General features: G+C 33.3%; 3 protein-coding genes across 9 annotated transcripts; all 3 read left to right on the forward strand.

Moving 5' to 3' along the window:
* The first annotated feature begins 685 nt into the window (after positions 1-685).
* On the forward strand, positions 686-5,242 carry LOC127251664 (uncharacterized). Of its 2 annotated transcripts, none has more exons than XM_051275461.1 (7): positions 686-1,047; positions 2,085-2,252; positions 2,871-3,153; positions 3,919-4,110; positions 4,203-4,465; positions 4,799-4,967; positions 5,132-5,242. In XM_051275461.1, the coding sequence occupies exons 1-6, from the start codon at positions 778-780 to the stop codon at positions 4,937-4,939; spliced, it is 1,317 nt and encodes a 438-aa protein (XP_051131418.1). In that variant the 5' UTR covers positions 686-777; the 3' UTR covers positions 4,940-4,967; positions 5,132-5,242. The 2 variants fall into 2 exon arrangements, with proteins under 2 accessions (XP_051131418.1, XP_051131417.1); XM_051275460.1 differs by having other exon boundaries at positions 5,093-5,238.
* Positions 5,163-17,154, forward strand: LOC127251665 (uncharacterized). 6 transcript variants are annotated; one of them, XM_051275464.1, is made up of 18 exons: positions 5,176-5,310; positions 5,430-5,509; positions 6,754-6,985; positions 7,086-7,163; positions 8,119-8,168; positions 8,284-8,337; positions 8,496-8,548; positions 8,701-8,773; positions 9,484-9,545; positions 10,245-10,313; positions 10,941-11,046; positions 11,893-11,975; positions 13,101-13,201; positions 13,518-13,613; positions 14,417-14,484; positions 15,172-15,214; positions 15,519-15,633; positions 16,072-17,154. In XM_051275464.1, exons 2-17 carry the CDS (start codon positions 5,493-5,495, stop codon positions 15,600-15,602), a joined length of 1,269 nt encoding a protein of 422 aa, XP_051131421.1. In that variant the 5' UTR covers positions 5,176-5,310; positions 5,430-5,492; the 3' UTR covers positions 15,603-15,633; positions 16,072-17,154. The 6 variants fall into 6 exon arrangements, with proteins under 6 accessions (XP_051131423.1, XP_051131421.1, XP_051131420.1 ...); XM_051275463.1 differs by lacking the exon at positions 16,072-17,154 and having other exon boundaries at positions 15,519-15,816; XM_051275465.1 differs by lacking the exon at positions 16,072-17,154 and having other exon boundaries at positions 11,905-11,975; positions 15,519-15,816.
* LOC127251666 (uncharacterized) lies at positions 16,106-20,398 on the forward strand. The gene is made up of 5 exons (XM_051275469.1): positions 16,106-16,178; positions 19,133-19,325; positions 19,419-19,764; positions 19,914-19,978; positions 20,067-20,398. The coding sequence occupies exons 3-5, from the start codon at positions 19,433-19,435 to the stop codon at positions 20,075-20,077; spliced, it is 408 nt and encodes a 135-aa protein (XP_051131426.1). The 5' UTR covers positions 16,106-16,178; positions 19,133-19,325; positions 19,419-19,432; the 3' UTR covers positions 20,078-20,398.
* The last annotated feature ends 476 nt before the right edge of the window (positions 20,399-20,874 follow it).

The following is a 20,874-nucleotide window of genomic DNA, read 5'->3' on the forward strand; positions in this document are numbered from 1 at the left end:
CATCTACTAAGGGTGTGTTTGTTTGAGGGATTGGATTGGATTTTCAATCCACTGTTCATTTCATTTTTATCCCTCAAAAACATCAAATTAAACACCTATTTTTTATTTTTTATATTATATTAAAAATCAATTTTACATTCAAAACATCGCATCAACACCTATTTATATCACATCATATAACTATTCAAATTCAAAATTTTTACTATTCAAATCATAACTCAAAATCCAAACCCCCAAACTTTATTTGGAGATTGAATTAGATTTTCACTATTCATCTTATTTTTTCCCCCAAATACATCAAATCAAACACCTATTTTTCGTTTTTTATATTATACTAAAAATTAATTTTACATTCAAAACATCACATCAACATCTATTTATATTACATTATACAACTATTCAAATTCAAAAATTTTTACTATTCAAATTCCAACTGTAAATTCAAACCACCCCCAACAAACACCCCCTAAACCCTAAGGATGTGTTTGTTGGGGTGGTTTGATTTACACTATTCATCCAATTTTTTCTTCCAAAAATATCAAATTAAACATTTATTTTTTATTTTTTTATATTATACTAAAAATCAATTTTACATTCAAAACATTACATCAACACCTATTTATATCACATCATACAACTATTCAAATTCAAATATTTTCACTGTTAAAATCCCAAATCAAAATGCATACCTCCAAACAAACCCTAACAAAATTTCATAAAACCCTTGACGGTTGAAATCGGCGAACACGGAGCGGAGAAGACGACGATAACCAATCCATGGATGGCGTCGCTGCCACTTCTCATCCGTTTTCTTTCGATCAGCTTCTGGGGGAGTTGATCGCGAGAGGCTGGCATTTCAGAGACGTGGGCAAAATCCAAGGACTCATCGACGCTCACTTATCCAGACCCCACCCACGAAGTAGCGTTGTCGATTCAATAGAAGCGGAGCTCCTCAACATGGACTTGCGGTCCATTGGAGGGAAATGCTTGCCCGAGCCTTCTCTTCTGCGCAAAACCTCTCACCTTCAAGGTCCGATTGTCCTGCAGGTAAATGGCTCACTTCAGTGTTAACTTGCTACTTCACTGCGATTTATTTCGGATGATGCCTGTAAAACTTGTTTGATTATTTGCTTTAATTATGAGTCCAGTAGTTTTATGATCTTGTGCAATGTTCTAGTGGCTGTCTTTTAAACAAATTGTATTAGCGGGATCATGTATAAATTATAATGAATATCATCTTATTATACTGCCACTATGATCTTAGGAAGGAAAATAGATGTTGGAAAGACGTAGAATTAGTTATAATCCCTTATGATTAGTTAAACACTGCTACAACTGATTACTGGAACTGGTTTGGGGCAAAAGCTATTGCCCCAACTCCATGTATGCAACTCTTTTAATCTGTTCCAAATGCCTGATTATATTTTTTTCTCAGAAGGACCAAACAAAGTTGTAGATTAAGATTACTCTCATTCTTGAGTTCTATATTGCCTAAAAGCCTTGTGTAATTGTGGATAATTCTTTCGTGGATTTTATTTCTGCCCTTTCTTTGGTGCCACAAAACCTATTTTGACGTGTAACTTTGTTTTAGAGTTTTCAGAGGAAATATATCTGTTGTGCTATCTGTCTTTGCATTTATCTATACTTTAGTTATGTATATGGTGCTTCCGATTCTGATTAATCCTTACAATGTCTGCGTTTTGCAAGTGCAGTAACGGCCACTTGCAAAACGCAGACATTGCAAGCACTTGCAACAGTATTTTCCTTTTCTATTTGTCTTGTGGTAAAATGTCTCCAGATTTCCCTCTGCTCCTCACCTGGAAGAGTAGACAAGGATAATAATTAAATAAAGAGGGAAGAAGTTATTGTTTTACAATCAAGATTAATGCACTTGCAACAGTATTTTCCTTTTCTATTTGTTCTTCTGGTGAAATATCTCCAAATTTTTCCTCTGCTTCTCACCTCGAAAGAGTAGACGAGGATAATAGTTGAGTAAAGAGGGAAGAAGTTATTGTTTTACATCAAGATTAAACTTTTTGTGATTTTCTAACTGCCTATGAACTGACTTTCCTTGTGTCAGACAGGTCTCCTCAATTAGAGATATAACTCGCAGTCACATAGATGATGCTACAGGAAATTCAGGTAACAAAAGGCTATTACGGTTGAAGCTTACTGATGGACATTCAGAAATAACAGCTGTGGAATATTATCATCTGCCCTCAATCTCTGATGATATGAGTCCTGGGACTAAGGTTTCTCACTTTTCTTATAAGTTCAAATAATCAACCAGCTAAATAGATAGTTATGACTTGAGGATCTTATAGAGCACAAATAACATTCTGTTCTGTAAAAGTTGACTTATGCAGAGTGCAAATGTTGTTGTTTCTTTGGTTTAGTTTCCCTCCATCTGACACAGTCTATCTTAGCTTAAATAATAATTAAAAAAAATAGCTCTTAGTAAACTAATTTACCTTTACACTGAAGGAAAACACTGTGCACGTTCAATATGGCATTATAGTGTCTATGGAATAAGAAGTTCAAAATTTGTTTTCACTACTCTAAACTCAAAAAATTCACATCCTGGACAGTTTTTTGCTAGTTAAATATAGAACATATTAATATACTTTCTCTAATCAAGCCTCTTTTCTTTTTGGTTGAGTATCATATAGCTTCCTGTTTGACATTTTATTAGTCAATAGAAGCTCCCATGTGGTGGAACATGGGAGTATATGCTTATGGAGTATGAGGAGGCATGTAGACAGTTTAATTCCATTTTTGTATGTCTTTGTCATGTCATTAATGTTATTCTGAATCCTACTCGTAGGACATTGAATGTATTGTTTCTTGTGATTGTTTGCATGGATTTCAAGATCCGGCTGCAGAGTAAAGCAGAAATATTCAGTGGCATCGTATTGATGAAGAAAGATGTAATTACTGTTTTGGGAGGTGTTGTGGAGTCACTGTATGAAGAGTGGAAATTAGAGCGGAAGTATTTGGATGTCCCTCGTAACACGTTAAGGTTCTCAAAAGAAAATGCGTCTAGTGGTCCTCCACCCTTTGAGAAGTTCCAAATTGGGGCTCCTGCAAAAAAAGCTGTACCTGTTTCATATACTTCTACCAGTAAAGGAACTCATTCTTCATCATATGCCTCAGGTGCATGATTAATCGTTTTTTTATTTTACATCTACGGCATGTTTTCTCTTTATTTCACTTGTTAAAACTTCTTACGGCCCACTAGATTTTAAGTATGTTAATAATATATTTTATCTCATATGTGCACCCAGACACACTTGTGTATTTAGGGAATAATTTCCATTAAACTAACTAGTAGCAGAATCTGAGATAGCCGAAGGAAAGAGTTGAGCAATTGCATGACTTAATATTTTTTACTGAATAACTACTCTCTGTTTCTGATAACTTAAAATCATACATATGAAAATGCATGTGACATAGTTATGTCAGCACCTAAAAAATTCATCATAACTTCTATACCCTATTATGTCAACCACCATGTCTATGCTATGTTGAATATACAAAGTACAAAAAGAATCAACTTAAATGTATAAACGAAGTCTTTCAAATATATATGTACAATATTTTATTAATATAATTCAATTGTCACAACAATTTAATTCCACAGAACTTCATAAGGGTTTGCATACTTCTAATTGTAACAAAACGATGTGTTTGTTTGTGTCCCCCTTAGACCTAAAAAACCCTATACGATTTAACTTGAAAACATTTGTAGCTGGAATATTTGGTGTATTTCTTTATTCCAAATTACTAGGTACATTTGATTTTTTCTTGGTCTTTAAAAAGCAATCATTTTCCTTTTTCTGGATAACAGGTTTCTGGTAGTTATTATCAAATCACAGAGAACTTATATTATAAATTTTTTATCCATTTTCTGCATAGCAGGCTTTTGTGGGTCATCCTCTCGTGAACACGGACAAAATCCAGCTGCAAAAGTTGAATCATCAAAGTTGAGTCATGCTGCTCAGCCCCAGAAGACCACTGCAACCAGTGATAGCCTACCTGAGAATGTCAAGGCGCATCAAGATGTCGGTGATAATGAGAAAAAGCCAACCTGCCTGCCAGAGAGGCCAAAAGGTGTGACTTGAATCTAGCAGTGCGGCAAATCATGCTATTTGATAATTCTGCAATTTCATTGAGCCATGAGTGCGTGTCTGAATCTGTTGCAGTAACTGCATCGACACCAGTTCAAAATCAAGTGGCTGCCCAGAAACTTCTCCAGAAAATGAATGAGCCTAATTTTGATAGACGCAATTCTAGAAGTTGGAGACATAGAGGAAAGATGAAGGAGGAAGAGTCCCATGTTATCACTCTAGATGAATGGGAAAGAAGGAAAGCTGGAATTAATTTGCCGCGTGAGCAGTCCAGTATCAGTCAAGACGAGGATCTTGCCAGACATCTTCAGGAACAATTTGATTTGGAGGATAAACACGTAATCATTTTTCCCCAAATAATTTTCTATATCATCTACTGCTCATTTTCTATATTTTTTATCATATGGTAACAGAATATTTGTTTCTGTTACAATTATCACTGTCCCTGCTATGGCAGAATCTTCCATTATTCATCCAATATAATAATGGGGAAGCATGACTGTTTTACTTGTGTACTTTTTATTTTGAATGTTGACACCAATATTTTTCCTGAGTTTCCGGTTATTTCGTATGTTATCATTTCTTAATTTTTCCCAAGTTAACTCTTTTATGGCCTCTCAATTGCATTTTTAACATGGTTATAGTTCTGATATTCTTTTTAATTTTTGTAGATGCCCAAAGGATCGTCTTCAATGGAGGCCACCGACTTAAAAATGAGCATGTTTAATTTTGAAAGAGATGATAGCAGAACTGATTTTAGAGGAAGAGGGAGAGGGAGAGGACGGGGAAGGGGCAGAGGAAGGAGAAGCTGATGATGGATTCACTTCGAAAAACTGTTTGGTTTGTTTAGTAGTTTTCTTTGACAGAGAATTCCCATGATGGCAATTTCTTCATAATTTCTTGGTATCATCATGCTCAATTTTCCTAGTGAGCCAGTAACTCTGTTCCTTATTATTGCATTACAGTCCCTGATGATGGGGGATGATTATGCTCCGCAATAACAGGTTAGAAGATCAAGTAAGAAGCCTGGTATTCCTCTTCAACTGGTGTGCAAGGTTGCATATATTTGAGTTACTTAATATTGCTATCACAAGAATTGAAGAATGCCGAGGGATAGGAAGAAAGCTTATAATCATCTTCTTCAATAATTCTCGTTCTTACAAATTGTTCTTTGGAGCAACAGGTATGTTTTAGTTCAGATGATCCATTTTTACTGTTAGTTCAAATGTTTCTTAATCTAAAATGATAGTTTCAGTTACATTTAGTTTTCTGCTTGAATTTTATACATGTCTATGTGACCAGGTGCCGTACCTTCTTAGGCCAATCTCCAACCCTTCTCAACCCTTCTCACTTGCTACAGTTAAAATGGAGTTAGATCTATAGTAATTTTACTCTATTCGAAAACTTCAATTTTTACTTTAAAAAGTATATTCTCTAAAAAGTATATTCTCTCTGTATTCCTTTTTTTTTTTTATATTTATAAATTACACTTCAACTTTAATTTATTTTTACATTAGATCCATATATTTTTACATATAATTTATAAATTATTTAAAAATTACATATATAAAAATTAACATTTAAAAAATAAAATTATATATTATTTTTCAAAAACTAAAATTATATCACTTTTAAAAAGTAAAATTATACATTATTTTTCAAAAAAAATATATATATACAATTTTTTAAAATATAAAATTATATATCATCTACTAAAAAAATTATAATTACGCAATACACCAAAAAAATATCAAAAATATAAAAAATACCATAAAAATTTCACTCCAAAAATAAGGTGGAGTAACAGTGTACTCCACCACAAAGAGTATTATTTTTAGTATAATATTAAACTTTTAAATGTTATTTTAAGATATAATATAAATATTTATTTTATTTTTAAAATTTTATATTTAAAAATTATTTTACTTAAAAAATGTAATGTGTAAAGCAAAGTTATAAGTGTGCTTTTTTATGTAATTTTATTTACAATTTTTGTATTAATATATATATATATATATATATCTCATGTTAAAAAGTTATATAAATATATTTTATTAAACACACACACAATTTAAGTTATTGATCTTTAGTAGGTGATATTCTAATTATTGATTTTGAATTGTCATCAATTTTTCAGTAGTAAAATATAAATAAAATCAAATTGAAATCAGATTTTTAAATAAATATTAGAGGAGAATGAAGAAGATTAGTATGGTGTGTCAATAAAATTTTAAAAATTATAAATCAAATATTAATACATATAGTTTATAGGATTTAAATAAAGTACTAACAGCTAAGGAGACATGTTCCTAGGAATATTAAAGTTGGAAGATTGTTGAAAATGTATTAGTGTCAACTCCCCACAAGTTACGGCGCCAAACTTATCACAATCCTGTTATATAAATAGACCGGTAATTATTTTTCTTTATATATTTTTTAAATAAGTTTAACTATCCAAAATGGCATATGTATCAATAGGTAACCACCTAAATTTTACCTCTATCTAATTTTAATTTTATTTTAATATCATTATTTACCTTTAACTAAGAATAATTTTTATTTTATTTTATTTTAACACAATTATATAAGAACAACACATCGACTGTCTTGACCGCCACTGACACAGTTCGGCCGGCGCGCGCTACCACATGGCTGCTTCTCTGAATACCTGGACGTCGCTCCTCCTCCGCGCTCCTGATGATTCGTCCTTTCGCCGCCCCAACCCCGCAGCTCTTACTGCCAGATTTCCATCTCGTCCTCGTCATTCTGGGCTTCGATCAGTATCTGAGACTTTCTCGCATGCCCCTGCGCCTGCGCCTGTCGCTTCAACGGTTACTATCTCATATACGGAACTAAATGTGGGTACAGACACTTGCGTGCTCTCGGTTTCTAATCCATGAGTTATCTACAGGGGTTTGCACTCGTGTGCATATATGCTGATGATTCGTTTAATTGTAGGATCCCAGTGCAGACGTATTGGATATAATAGAGCTTGGATACGGACCCGATGGTCTCGGAATTCTATCTGTATCAAATGTATGAGTTTAATTACCCTCATATATGTGATGTATTATTTGTGGACTTACTTCTGTTCCGTTCAATTATTTTCATGCTAATTTCATCTCGCATTTTTTGTTGATTGGCGGCTTTCTGGTTCCATTAAGTACTACTTTCGTGGTGTTATTTTGTATTTGACGTATTTTTGACCTCTTTAAAGTGTGTGATCTAAAAAGTCAGGGACCATTCTTAGTCTGAGGCATAGAACGAGTGCTTGAGTGTGTATTCAATTGTTTGATTGCGTTTTGGGAGTGTTTTGGTGGTTTTGGATTTGGCGTTTAAATAAAATTCTAAAAATAAATGGTAAATAGGTGGTGGATTTGATGATGTAGGTTCCCATCAATCTTTTGCTGGTAATTCTGTTACTTGACCTGCATTCTGTTTGTTGGATCATCGGTGTGCATTCAATCCAACACCCATTGATAAATCACACATATAATGTACTTGTAATATTTTGACCACGTCATATTTTGTGCTATTTATAGTTTGTGGAGAATTCTCTCAGCTATACATAAGATGGCTATGTTTTGGTGAAGTGCTCAACATGCTTTCCATTGTTTACATGCACATTAAGTAACTAGGTATATAGTTTGTGAGTAACCTTTGTCTCAAGAACTATAAGAATATTGAGTTTGCATGTGCAATTCACATCTTGTAGCTATAACCCATTGTTAGGGTGATTGCACTGTAAAACTTGTTTATGAGCAAAACCATTGGTTAAAACAAATAAGAATGTTTCCAAATGGTTTTCTACCTAACATATGGACCTTTATTGTAGTCAGTAGTCACTCCAGTTTCTAGAGACATGCTTTTCTTAACTCATTTAATAATTATCTTCAGTTAATCATTAATCAATACATGAGGTTTCCTTTGAAGTTTGAACTGTATGAACTGTTCTCTGAACTTATCACTTATTTGCTCCTGTTTGATTTAGGTTCCTGGTTATACTTTGTTGCGTCAGAATCTTCTGCATCTTGCACCTAGGTATTAACAACACTTTCAGTATGCTACTTCTTGATTTGTAAACAAAAGCCTTGACTTCTGATTCATTTAACTTTATGCAATAGTGCTGTTACTTTAACTATATTTTCTGACTCAGTTTAGCAAGCCTTTCAAAAGAGGCAAAGCAGGAAATAGAGGACCCTTATAGTAGGTAAGCCAGTTATTTTTTCATTTAACCCACTCATGGCTTGTTAGTTGGTCACTTACTGATTCATCACACTGAGCTATATTTTGAGTAGCACTAAGCTTTACATCTTGCACCCTCAGTAATTTGAATGTTGTTTATCTTGATTATGGGATTACATGCAGGTACAACATTGGATGGAGTCATGGAATAGAAAAACTTGAGTCTGGCAAACCAGGTACCATTTACCCACCTTGACTGACTTCAGAGCAAAGTTAACAGTCTGTCTTTTCTCATTTCTAGATTCATATTCTGATTTTGTCCATTCATTCATCTTCTTTTGTTACGTTCATGAACATTAGCCCATGCAATTTTATTTCTTTGTAACAGATAAGTTCAAAGGCTCCTTCTATGCCAATCCAATACTCGACATACCTTCGACCGAACTGTCGCTTCGTAAACGGTAAAAACTGCTACTAATAGGGCTATGAACAGTAGGGAGAGATCTCATCTGCATTGCATGAAAGGGGTATCAGAATTGACTGATAGAAAATGCCCTAGTCCGTGGCTGTGTCACTGACAGATTTCACAACATGCATCCTTAAAAAATTTTTTTGGTTTTTTGGTTGTTCATTGTTTGCTGTTGAATCAGAAACAGATATTCTAGATTGCTTACCTGATAGGCGATTTTCGGCCACCATCACTGTGTAAACCAGGCCAACTGAATGGATCTTTGAAAATATATATATATATATATATAGAAAAGAAAAGAAAAGAAAAAAGACACTTGAATTAAGAACACTGTAGCCACATATACAACTCCTCTTTGCGACGGTTTGATCTGTCAGCCAAATTATTTCCACTTCTAGGAATTTGTCGGAAACGGATTGTTGCACATTAAGTGACGTAATTTTTACATTAGCCAATGTTTAGAAAAAAATACATCCAAGCACATGGATTATGGAATCACATACTAGTGATTTTTTTCATATAAAAAGGAAAAACTCGGATAAAATTCTTCATGCAAGTCAACAATTTTTAGACTGCTTCGCTAAAGTTTGTTCACAGATTATCGGGGATGCCGTAATCCCTTACGCCTTGAATTTTCTCTCCTTAAGTTTCACCCTAACATGATTATGGCTAAGATGTTTGTTGGCTTTTCTTGTCTATTAGGTATCCTTCTTATTGTAGACCAAATATATGGCCTTGTAGTGCTTTGCCAGAACTTGAACCAGGTATGCGACTCTATGCCCAAGGTGGATTACTGAAGTCTAATAAGTGTATTTCATGTTTTCACTTTGATTGTCCTGATTTGTTTCAGTCCTTCATTCTTTAATTTGGAAGCTGCCTACTTTTTATGTATATATTCGGTGTGATGATTTTGGTTTCTTTACTGGCCTTATGTATGATATGCAGCCTGAAAATTTTCTCATTCTAAATCACCTTATCTCAATTGTTATGAAGTCGTTATACTTTGAATCAGCTTTTTATTGGTATCACATACCTATGATTTACATTAATGCATAATATATGTAATTCTTATTAAGTACAAGCAAAGACATTTATTTTGTTGGTGAGAGATTCTTTCTGTTCTCTTTGCTTTCAAATTCTTAGCTTCAAATAGGTGACCATAGAAGAAGCTAGTCATATCCTTTTCAACTCTTTCCTAGTTTCCAAATTTCCAATATCAATAGTTTATTCATCCATGAAAGGATACAGAATGTTATCACTTGTCACTCATATCATTTATTCTTCTTTTTGTGAATCGCACCTCTTCATTCTGTAAGTTTTCTATAGAAATAACTGTCCATGGAGGTTTAGTTCCAACTGTTATTTACTGATGGTTGGTTTTTCCTTTACACTATGTGCATTGTTATTTGCTTTACAGATGCAATTTTTGCTAACTATTTTCCCCCCTTCTCTCTCAATTATAGCTTTTAAGGCTCTTGGGAAGTTGATTCTGGATGTTGGTCTGCTCTTGGCGTATCACTGTGACCGCTACGGTAATGTTTTATGCGAGGGCTTGAGTTTCCTTTATTTATATTTCATTTCATAAAATTTCCATTAAAATTTGCAAATTGGCAGTGTGGTCTTTATGAGTTATTGTTGTATACTACATCTTAATAGGTTTCACAATATGCCAATCATATTTCTGAAAGGTACTTTTTAATGTTAAAGCAGAAAACTCTAATATTGCTTGCTAAATATTTTTATCTCTACTCTAAATTTATGTATACATAAAGGATGTCTTTACTTTGAGAGGGCTATGGTGTACAGTTATTGTATGCTCCAAATCACACATTTACTACTTGAGATAAAATTCTGTCATTATACTTATGAGGATAAAATAATCTAAATTACCTAATTTTTGCTCAATGTTCGTTTTGGTTGAGCCTTCTAGAACCATGTTGATATAACAAAATCATCTAAATAAATATAATAGTCAAGCATACAAACAATAAAAATAAAGCCCATAATGCATGCTCATGTAATAGTAATCTTGGGACTTGGCTTCCCCTGAGGTGTAAAATCCTTTTGTCATCCAAAAATTTTTGCTTAGCTTTCAAGAAAGTGGTTGATGCTATTTATGCCTTACCTGATCTAAAACTTCTTGCTTTGGACATCGGTAGTATCAAAGAAATCCAAGATGCATATAGATGGAAGTTTACAACAGATACTCCTTCGGTCTCGATGTCACAAAGGCCGTCTACTTTATTATTTTCCTACCCATAATTGGTACTTGCATTTCCCTTTCCTCATTGCCAAACATATCTGAAATGTTTATTTTTGCTTGCATTTGCCATTTATATTTTACCTTACGTATTTATTTTGATATCTATCCATCTATCTATCTGTAATGTAAACCCTGCTTCCTTAACTAATTTCTATTATTTGAATTAATTGCAATGTAACATTTTCAAAACTCTTGGTTACTTCCTCTCAGTATAAGTAGTTTACAAATGATTTTGTGGAAACACTTTTATCTTTTTATGTTACTGTACAATAATTTGCTGGATTTGTAAGTTGTATGCATTTATCAATCTACTCAATTCTGAAAGTCATAAAGGATTGGAATTTGAATAAATGCTAGGTCCATTCAATTTAATCTGTTGATGCCACTTGGATTGGAAGTTATAATGGCAAATAAAGTCCATATAAGTGTCTAAATAAGTGTAGAACTGTAGAAACAAGTTAGGGTTTCTACTTATCATGTTTATATGAACAGGACTAAATTCTAAGGTCTATTCTTTATGGGCACATATGCAATTGTATATAAGTTGGTGATATACTTTCAGATATTATAGATACTTCCAACAAAGTCTTTATAGTTGCATGCTTCATGTTGTAGTTTTGAATTTCTCTCAATAATGTCATAAGTCATAATAGATGATTGAATGTTTGGTGAAAAAAAAAAAAAACTATGTGTGTTTATTAAGGTGAAACTTGCAACGTAATCGAATGGTTTAATTATGCTAATATATTGATCATGTATATGACGATAGAATGGTGTTATGTAATTTATATGCTTACTCTTCATTTTTTATTGAAGATCATGGTTTTAAGTTCCTCATAAAAATGAAGCACTTTTTGTAGTGATTCTGAAGAAGATAATGATTCTCTATCCCCCTGGTGTGGATGGCACACTGATCATGGTTCTCTTACGGGTGAGCAAATCAGAAATTTGACAACGTTAAGGCTATTTGAAAGTGTTTTGATGTTCCTTTTTGTCAATCATTATATTACATTGCTATGTAGAAAACAAACTTTCACACAATTTCATAACAAACTTCATTGCTATGCTACTTTCTCATAATATCTTAATTTTCTATGAGGTGTTCCATACCTCATTACAACTTACAAGCTTGAACAAGTATTTTGCTTTCTCAACTCTGTTACCACTTTCTTAAATGTCAAGCTACTCAAAACTTATGTAATTTTTTAACAAGTTATCGTGTTTCGGGCATATATAGAATATTTAAGATTTCTCTGTCTATCTTCTCCTATTCAACCCTTGTCACTTAGTTGATTGGTTTGACGGTGACAAATTATTGAAGATTTGAAGCAATAGTTTACTTTTGAAATTTTTATTAGGATTAACTTAGAATGCACAAAATTTGTTAAGGCTATAAAATTAAATTTCCATTACAAACTAATAGTTTCGCATAAAGTTACATATATATTGATAGATGTTTTCATGTTCAATTTATTTTTTAATGATAGGTTTATTAAGGTTTTCCTAAGCATTTATGAAATTATCATACAATTTTGACGATGATGCACATATGGAACAATATATATATATATAGAATGAATTACTATAATTTTGAGGTATGGATTAACCATTTGGAATAATCGATTTTTATATTTGTTTTAAGAAAATATGCTATTATCGTTTTGAATATATAAGCTTAGGTTCCTAACATCTTTCTAACTCAACCTACTAATTATTACCATTAAACAAGACAGTTTAACTTTATTTATTAATTCTAATAAATGGTTATTTTCTTGATCCCTTAAATTTACTTTTAACTACGCATCATTGATATTTTAAACAAAGAAAGTTGAACTTTGAAGGTGAAGGTGACAGTAACAGCCTATAGTTCCATAGTGACATCGTGAACTATGTGGTGCTTTCTATTCATGTACTTTATAAGAAATTATCAGGATAAAATCGAAATGTTTAATTATATTTGTTTTATGGAATGTTTTGGGTTTCAGGAAATATCTGTATCTTGGTAGCATTTTTCTGTGTTGTTCTTGAGATTATTGTGCTTGGACCTCTCATGTAGGCCTTACTTGTGGCATATTTACAAGAGATGGTGTGGAATTACCTTGCCCCGACAATGTAGCTGGTCTTTACGTAAAGACACGTTCAGGTCAAATAGTCAAAGTACACATCCTTCTTTTCAAAAACTTGTTGGCATTGTTAACGTTTTCATAACAAGGTTGCAACTTCAATTGTTGTTCTATATTCATGAGAAAGCTATTAATTAGCTTTATTGTAAATCTCTTTTGAGTGATGCAAAACAAACTTGACAATAATGAAATAATATGTTATGGAAGAAACATGGTTAAAAGTGATCCTTTTTTAAGATGTTAAATATTCTTACTGAATATAAACAAGTGATCCACAACATGATATTTTCAAAGACATGCCTTAGGATGTCATATAACACATGTCATTCTATGTACTCTTATTGCTTCAGGTGGAGTATAAACAAGATGAAATAGCTTACCAAATAGGTGAAGTAACTGAGATTTTATCAGGAGGTCTGCTTTGTGCAACTCCACATTGTGTCCAGGTACTTTAGCTATTTGTTTTGTTTAGCATGATAGAAGTTATGCCGTGCCATTGTACATTCACTTTATGTGTAACCTAACAGCATTTTATTAGTAGAATCAGGGCTGTTTTCTGCATGAAATACTGTGCATGCTGTGCTTTGTTAAACTGGCTACATTATCTTTATATAGTTTTAATTCTGTATGATTATTTGCTATTAATTTCTGTTTCAAATAAATTAATGACATGCTAGTTTTTAATTATTGTTATGGATAATGACATAATGTGTGATTAAATTACCCCCGTCTAATACTCGAGTGTCATGGCTGACATATGTCTGTTTCTTCTTCTGGATGTAATAATATGCGACACATATCTACATTTCAACTTATGATAGAATAGGATAAAAGTTTGATTTCTGATAACTCATTTTTACCACTGGAATTAATACCCTCATATTCCGTGTTCAACTTAGTGGGAAGAACTTATAACAAATAACCTAATTGTTTCTTTGTTACCTTATTGGAATATTATATCTTGTATATTGTTAAGATGGATTGGCATAATTATTCTGTGTACCTTTCCTTTCATATATAATCTCACAATCTCAGAGGCATATGTATGCATATATTATTAACTTTCAACGACCACCATTGTATGTTCCCCATTGTGATTGTTGTGTGCTTGTATCTCATACGCTTCGCCATATGGATCTATATATTTCAATACCAACTTTGTCTGATTTTGTTCTAATCCACAAATAAGGGTTCAATCCACGCAATTCTATTTTCTTTGTATAGCTCATTATCTATGATATGACTATAGGCACCAAAAGGAAAGGCAGCTTCTGGCATTGATCGCTCGACATTTGCCTTATTTATGCAACCTGACTGGTATTCCCATCCTCAAATCTACACATCTGAACTTCCAAAGTTTCTTATTTGTTGCTGATCTTATATGTATGTATGTATTGATCCAACTTTTGTTATTTCAAAACATTGAACGACTCAATAATATGCCACAATTCCTTACGACTTCATAATACAAGATAGTTAGCCTACTACAGTGGGGTTTGTGTTGATGGGTGAAAGTTTATACTGCCCATTCATTACCTTGGGATATTTTTTTAAATCTACCCTACTGTATCCTGTCATTCCCTTATTGAATGCTCATTTTGATCTTCATAGGTATGCAAATGTGGCATGTTCTAGGTAGTGTCCACACCAAGCCTATCTCAATCATTCTTTAAAAACATGAGTCATGTTATCATAGTTATCTATGTCTCTGTATTGCTGTTATTTTTGGTTAAGAAGAAACAAATCCTAAACCCAATTGGTTCTTGAATTAGAGCTTTATCTTGTAAATTTTACTTTTATGAAATTATTCACTCATATTAAGTCATTGTATGATTGTATCATTTTAAATTGCGCTTTGATTATTGATAAAGGACAAAGTACCCTGAGAAGCCTTTGAGTTGTAACCATGTAATGCCACGTTAGAAACTATGCTAAAACTTACATGCCAAATTGATTTTTGATTCATTATTCTGATCCATCTTTTTCTTCATTTCTTTTTTCAAGGGATGAGAAACTTATTTTCCCCGAGCAAGTGAATATTCATGAGGTGAGCCCTTGAAGTTCCTAGAAATATGTGTTCATGATGCAATAATAGTGAAGTACCAGGATGGGATAATGTTGAAGTGCCATGTCTGTGAGCATCATAAATGCCAGCAAAATATAGTAATCTTGCAAAATGCATTGTTATAACATTTCTTAATTTAGCCATTTTGTGAAGACAAGAAAACTATCCAAATTATAGTGACATATATATAGGGGTGTGTGATACATCTGTATGTCTGTCTGTGACATGAGAATGGGACATATGGAATTAAAGTTCTGACCTGTCATTGATTGTGGTTTGATCACAGTTTATGATCCCCAAAGAATCCATTTCTTTTGGAGACTATTCAGAGAAGGTATTGAACAAGCACTACGACGGAACCCAAGCATGAACAATCGTAATTAAATTCTGCAACAGCAGAGGTAATCTTTCCGCAATTTTATTTCCTCTTTACAGGTAAATTACGTGTGCAAACTGTTGTTTGAAAACAACCTCGAAATCAGCTGCACAGTACTTTGTTCTCTCAATATTGATTCTTGAATAAATATTTTAGAACAGCAAATACAATTGATAGATCAAATAAAGTAGGTTATTTGAAGCTTCCAGTAAGTGTGTTGAGTTTTTACCCTCAAGATATATGTTGCAATTATAGTACATAAAGATATATGTTGCAATTTGTCCATATGTTGTATATAAATTTCAGTCATGTTTGCTCTTAATCATCAACAAGAATTGATACAGAAATTACTCACTTGATCCATGTAAATTATTTTTTATTGTTTAGATACTACGTTAGTAATGCTACCCCTGCCTTTGATGTCACAATTACCATATTCCATTTTGATTGAATTCAAATATAGCTAGTCTAATCAAGGCCCTTCAAATAAAGAAAGCTGGCACATGATATAGTGAGGTGCAGTATCCAATAATGCAAAAGCAGTGACTATTCTCCTCATCCCTTCTAAAGGTATGTATATATATGAGTGTGTGTAAATATGTTGATTCTTGCAATTGTATAATTGAGGAGAGAATTGAAAGCCCTTTTTGAGAATAAAGAAGAAAGCAAGAGAGGGGGTCTGATCTGTTCAAGGTTTTCCTCATGGTGGAATATTCATTTTGTCTGGTGATATAACGTTAATGGTGATTAGGATGATTCTCCCTTATCAACCAGTCAATGCCATGTCAGCACCCATAAGAACACGTGGGTGGATGCCATTGGCCCATCTTTTTCCCCTGATCTTTCCTTATGATTGTCTCCTACGCCTTGATGACACGCCTCACCCTAACCAGTTAGATGGATTTTTCTTTCCACCCAAATCTTTGAAACATCTATTTATTATTATATATATACATATTATATTAGATTATATATGCTGTAACAATGTGGTAAAAAGATGAAAGAATCTCTCTATCCTGTCCAAAGAATTACAATTAGTGGGCATCCATCCATGTGTACCAAATAGGAAAAGCTGAATCAAACATGTAATGAAGTATAGGTAATATGTGTGTCTAGCTGTGCATTCAGAATTACATTGTGTATGCCTTGGAAAAGAGAAGTGTATACAAAATCTTAATGCATTCGCTCATTTCATAGCAATACAAGATCTATATTAACATTTCAGTTCATTTAAAGTTTAATAGATACACTGATATCATACAGATAATACTACATAATTAACTATAAGAATGCAGGAAAGATGGTTCACTGATACTTTGTAATTAATTAAAACACTCTATGAATATATATGTGTGTGTGTGGTATTGTCTTGATTCTTTGACTCGAGCTTTCTTTCGTGAAGATGCATGTCACTCTCAAAGCTACTTTTACTTCTTTTATTGCAGATTTTGTATCCTTACTCACTCAGTCAATGTATTCCTCACAACACACTCATTTTCTCTTGCATTGCTCTCTCATTTTGTAGCCACCTACAACTACTACTGCTACTTTTGTGTATTTGTATATATATAGTTATTGTGCACTTGTTGTGGCGAATGAAAACTTTTTGGTATTCTGAGTTGCAACTAACAATGCGATTAAAATTGCCACAATATGTGAAAGAGCATTTATGTGACAAGCTTGCTTCAACACTAATAAGAACAGCATATATATATATATAACCTTCTTACATAGAATTTACTCTGATAATTAATTTGTTGTTGTTAGACTATAACCTACCTCATCCTGAAGCAAAATGATGGGAGACTTTTCCTTTTATAAGGATAATGATCCATTTCATATTGTGATGTCGATAGATGTATATGCTAATTGTGATCGAGCAATGGTTACTAGCATTAACTTGATCTATATATATATATATATATTCTGTTGAGCTGTCGACACTTGACTATATTTCAAGACTGTGTGTGTGTACATATATATGTATATATTTTAAATTTAATGGGTTGATGAGGGTGAGGGTGCAGATATATGATGACTATATATGCACATTTTAATTTATTTGTGTGTGTGATGAGAATAGAAATGAGGGAAGGAAAGGGAAGGTATTGGGTCCAAGGAATCTCATGCGTTCATTATTGCAATTCTGATAGTTACCTTACCTACCCCTTAAGTAACAGATTCTTCCTTCCATCTCTTTGTTTGTTTGAATCTTGTCTTCTCTACATGAGTAACATGACCTTTGAACTTCTCATTGGATGTTATTAATCTATTTATTTTCTTAAATTAATAAATGATATATATAGTTATATATATCATTGCCTGCCTGCCTGCCTGCCTGCATGCATGGGATCAGATAAGCTCTTCCTCTATGTTAATAATGTTAAGGACATTGGTATATTGTTTTGTGTCAGTTTAACATTAATTAATATTATAATTATAATTATCATGTCTGTTGTCTCCTTTGATTACGATAATGTGTGAAATAATTAAAAAAAAAAAAAATGGATAATACGGAGAGGGACTAGTAGTTTTGAAATATGAAAAATGTCAATGATTATTATTAATTATTATTCGAGGATAATAATTTATGTGCCTCGACGACTTATGTATGTATGTTTTTATGTAGGCATAGTAAGGAACGAGTTGAGGAGGAGACAGTGATGTGTAGTAGTAAAGTGGACACCCAATCTCTAAATGGTTCTTGAATTATTGTCATCCATAAAAGAATAGGGAATCTGCACATGCACATTACACACATCGAAATAAATAAATAAATAACGGATATAGAATAGTGAATTTATCCATAAAAAATTTGTACTCAATTAATATTAGTAAAAAAAATATATATAATACATATACATATACTATTCATCAACAACAAAATCAACTATTTTTTATATTATTAATATGATTTTTATATCTAATATAAAAAAGAAATAATATTAATTAAAAAAAAACGCCAAAGTAAACACGACTTTGTAAATCAAATTTATAATGTGTACTAATATATAATTAATTAACTGATGAGGAATCTATTCTTCAATTTGAGGCACGTTAATGAACTGGATCGGCCAGCCGCTGCCTACTGTTGGTGCCACGTGTGCATGGAGCTGATAGGGATGCCACGTGGATCCATCACCATATGATATCATTTCATATCCCAAATAACGTCTTCCCCTCATACAACCTTACCAGAAATGGGCACAGAATATATATGTGTGCGCGCGAGGGAGAATAGCATTAGAAACTCTCAACAATAATGCAGTAAGGGATCAGAATCCCCTCACCCCCACCCCCACCCCCACCCCCATTCAAAAAAGTCGCACTCATTCATTATTGACTTGCTTGTTATCAACTCATATTACTTACACTTTGGCTTTTATATACGTTGCCTTAATTCATTCCCAATTGCAATAATACCAACTGCATGCAACTAGCTAGCTAATATGTATGTATATATATATATATATATATCTAATAGATAATATATAGATGCAAATGAGCTTCGTTGATCTCTCCAGGGATGACAGTGACAGGGACAGGGACAGGACAGGCCCTACTTGAATGATAGTTAATGGCTTAATTTATTAATTACGAGCAGTATATAAACCCCCCAATCGGCACCTTCTTCCAAATCACCAAACAACATTCTCTTCTCTTCTCTTCTCAACTCCCAAACTATACTATATTCATTACTCCTCCTTCAATTCCAAGGTAAAATTTGATTATTCACCGTACTGTCTGTCTGCGCTTTTATCACATACTGTATAATGTAATTAATGTATGTATGTGTGTGGATATATGTAGAGATCAGAGTGAGAATGAGCTGCTGCAGGCAAGGAGACTGGATGTGCGCAGCCTGCCAGTATCTCAACTTCCAGAGGCGGGACTCCTGCCAGAAATGCAGCTGCCCCAAGTACGCCACCGCTGCCGATGTCGCCACCTACGCCATGCCCAGGACCGAAATGCTCGCTGGAGACTGGTACTGCGGTGCCCTCAACTGTGGCTCCCATAACTACGCCAGCCGCACCAGCTGCTACAGGTGCGGCGCCGCCAAGGACTATTGCGGATTCAGCGCCGGTGTCATGGCCTCTGCCGGCTACCCTTCTGATTCCTTGCCCGGCTGGAAAACCGGCGACTGGATTTGCTCCAGGTATATCTATCTATCTATCTATCTATCTATATATATATAAACTAGCCCTCTCTTACTCAACAAGCTAGCTAGCTAGCTAACACACATTTTTCATTTCATTCCATATAATATCCGATCAATAATGTGGACGCATATAAATGTATGAACAGATGCAGCATGCACAATTATGCGAGCAGGACAGAGTGCTACAAATGCAAGACACCTAGAGATTATGGTAACCTTCAATTCTCTGCCTAGCTAAGTAACTAAGTTTATATATATATATAATCATCATCATCATGCTGTGTTTCCATAATTTTCAGGAGCAAATTAACTTGAGGATATATATGGCGATGGAATTGCAAATTAGAGACAGTTGATCACCAGATCACACTAATCAACTCCTTTTTCTCCATGGTCGTTGTAGTCTTTTTCTTTCTAGTTTTCTTTTTTTTTTTTTAGCTTCGAAATGATGTTTCATAAGATTAAGCTACGAATGTGGCGATCGATCATTGATATCTGACCCACACACCCACCCCACCCCATCCCAGGAATGATATTGATAATTTCAGCATATGTTGTGTTGCGTTGTGTTGGGGCACAATTATCATTGTTCCTTAGCTTGCATGATATAAATATCCATTAGTGAAATCAATCAGTTCTTCAATGGATGGATTAGTTTCATTATTATTCAGTTCAACATCATTATTTATATGTATATATATATATATATGTATATTGATTTCTCGGAGCAGTAAATTAATATCTGCTAATGACTGACTATCTGTGCATTAGATCAATTACTTAAGATTGAGAAAAAACTCACAAAAATGCGAAGGAGAAGCTCAGAATATATACACATACATATATGTAAAATATTCTGAATGTATATATAGGAAAAAAAAGGTGGATTGAATGAATGAGGTGTTAATTAGTTAATGAGTAGAGAGAGCAGATAAGAACCAGATGCCTCCACTTTATTCAAAATAGTTTTTTTTTTTCCTGATAATTGGATGATTCAGCAAACCCATGCATTTTTATCATCCATTCATGCTCAAAACATTCTAACATACACACTATATATATATATATGTGTGTGTGTGTGCATCCATTTCAAGTATCCAACTTGAC

The sequence above is a fragment of the Andrographis paniculata genome, unplaced genomic scaffold (genome assembly GCF_009805555.1).
Source record: "Andrographis paniculata isolate CXL003 unplaced genomic scaffold, ASM980555v1 Contig45END, whole genome shotgun sequence".
Taxonomy (NCBI): Eukaryota; Viridiplantae; Streptophyta; class Magnoliopsida; order Lamiales; family Acanthaceae; genus Andrographis; species Andrographis paniculata.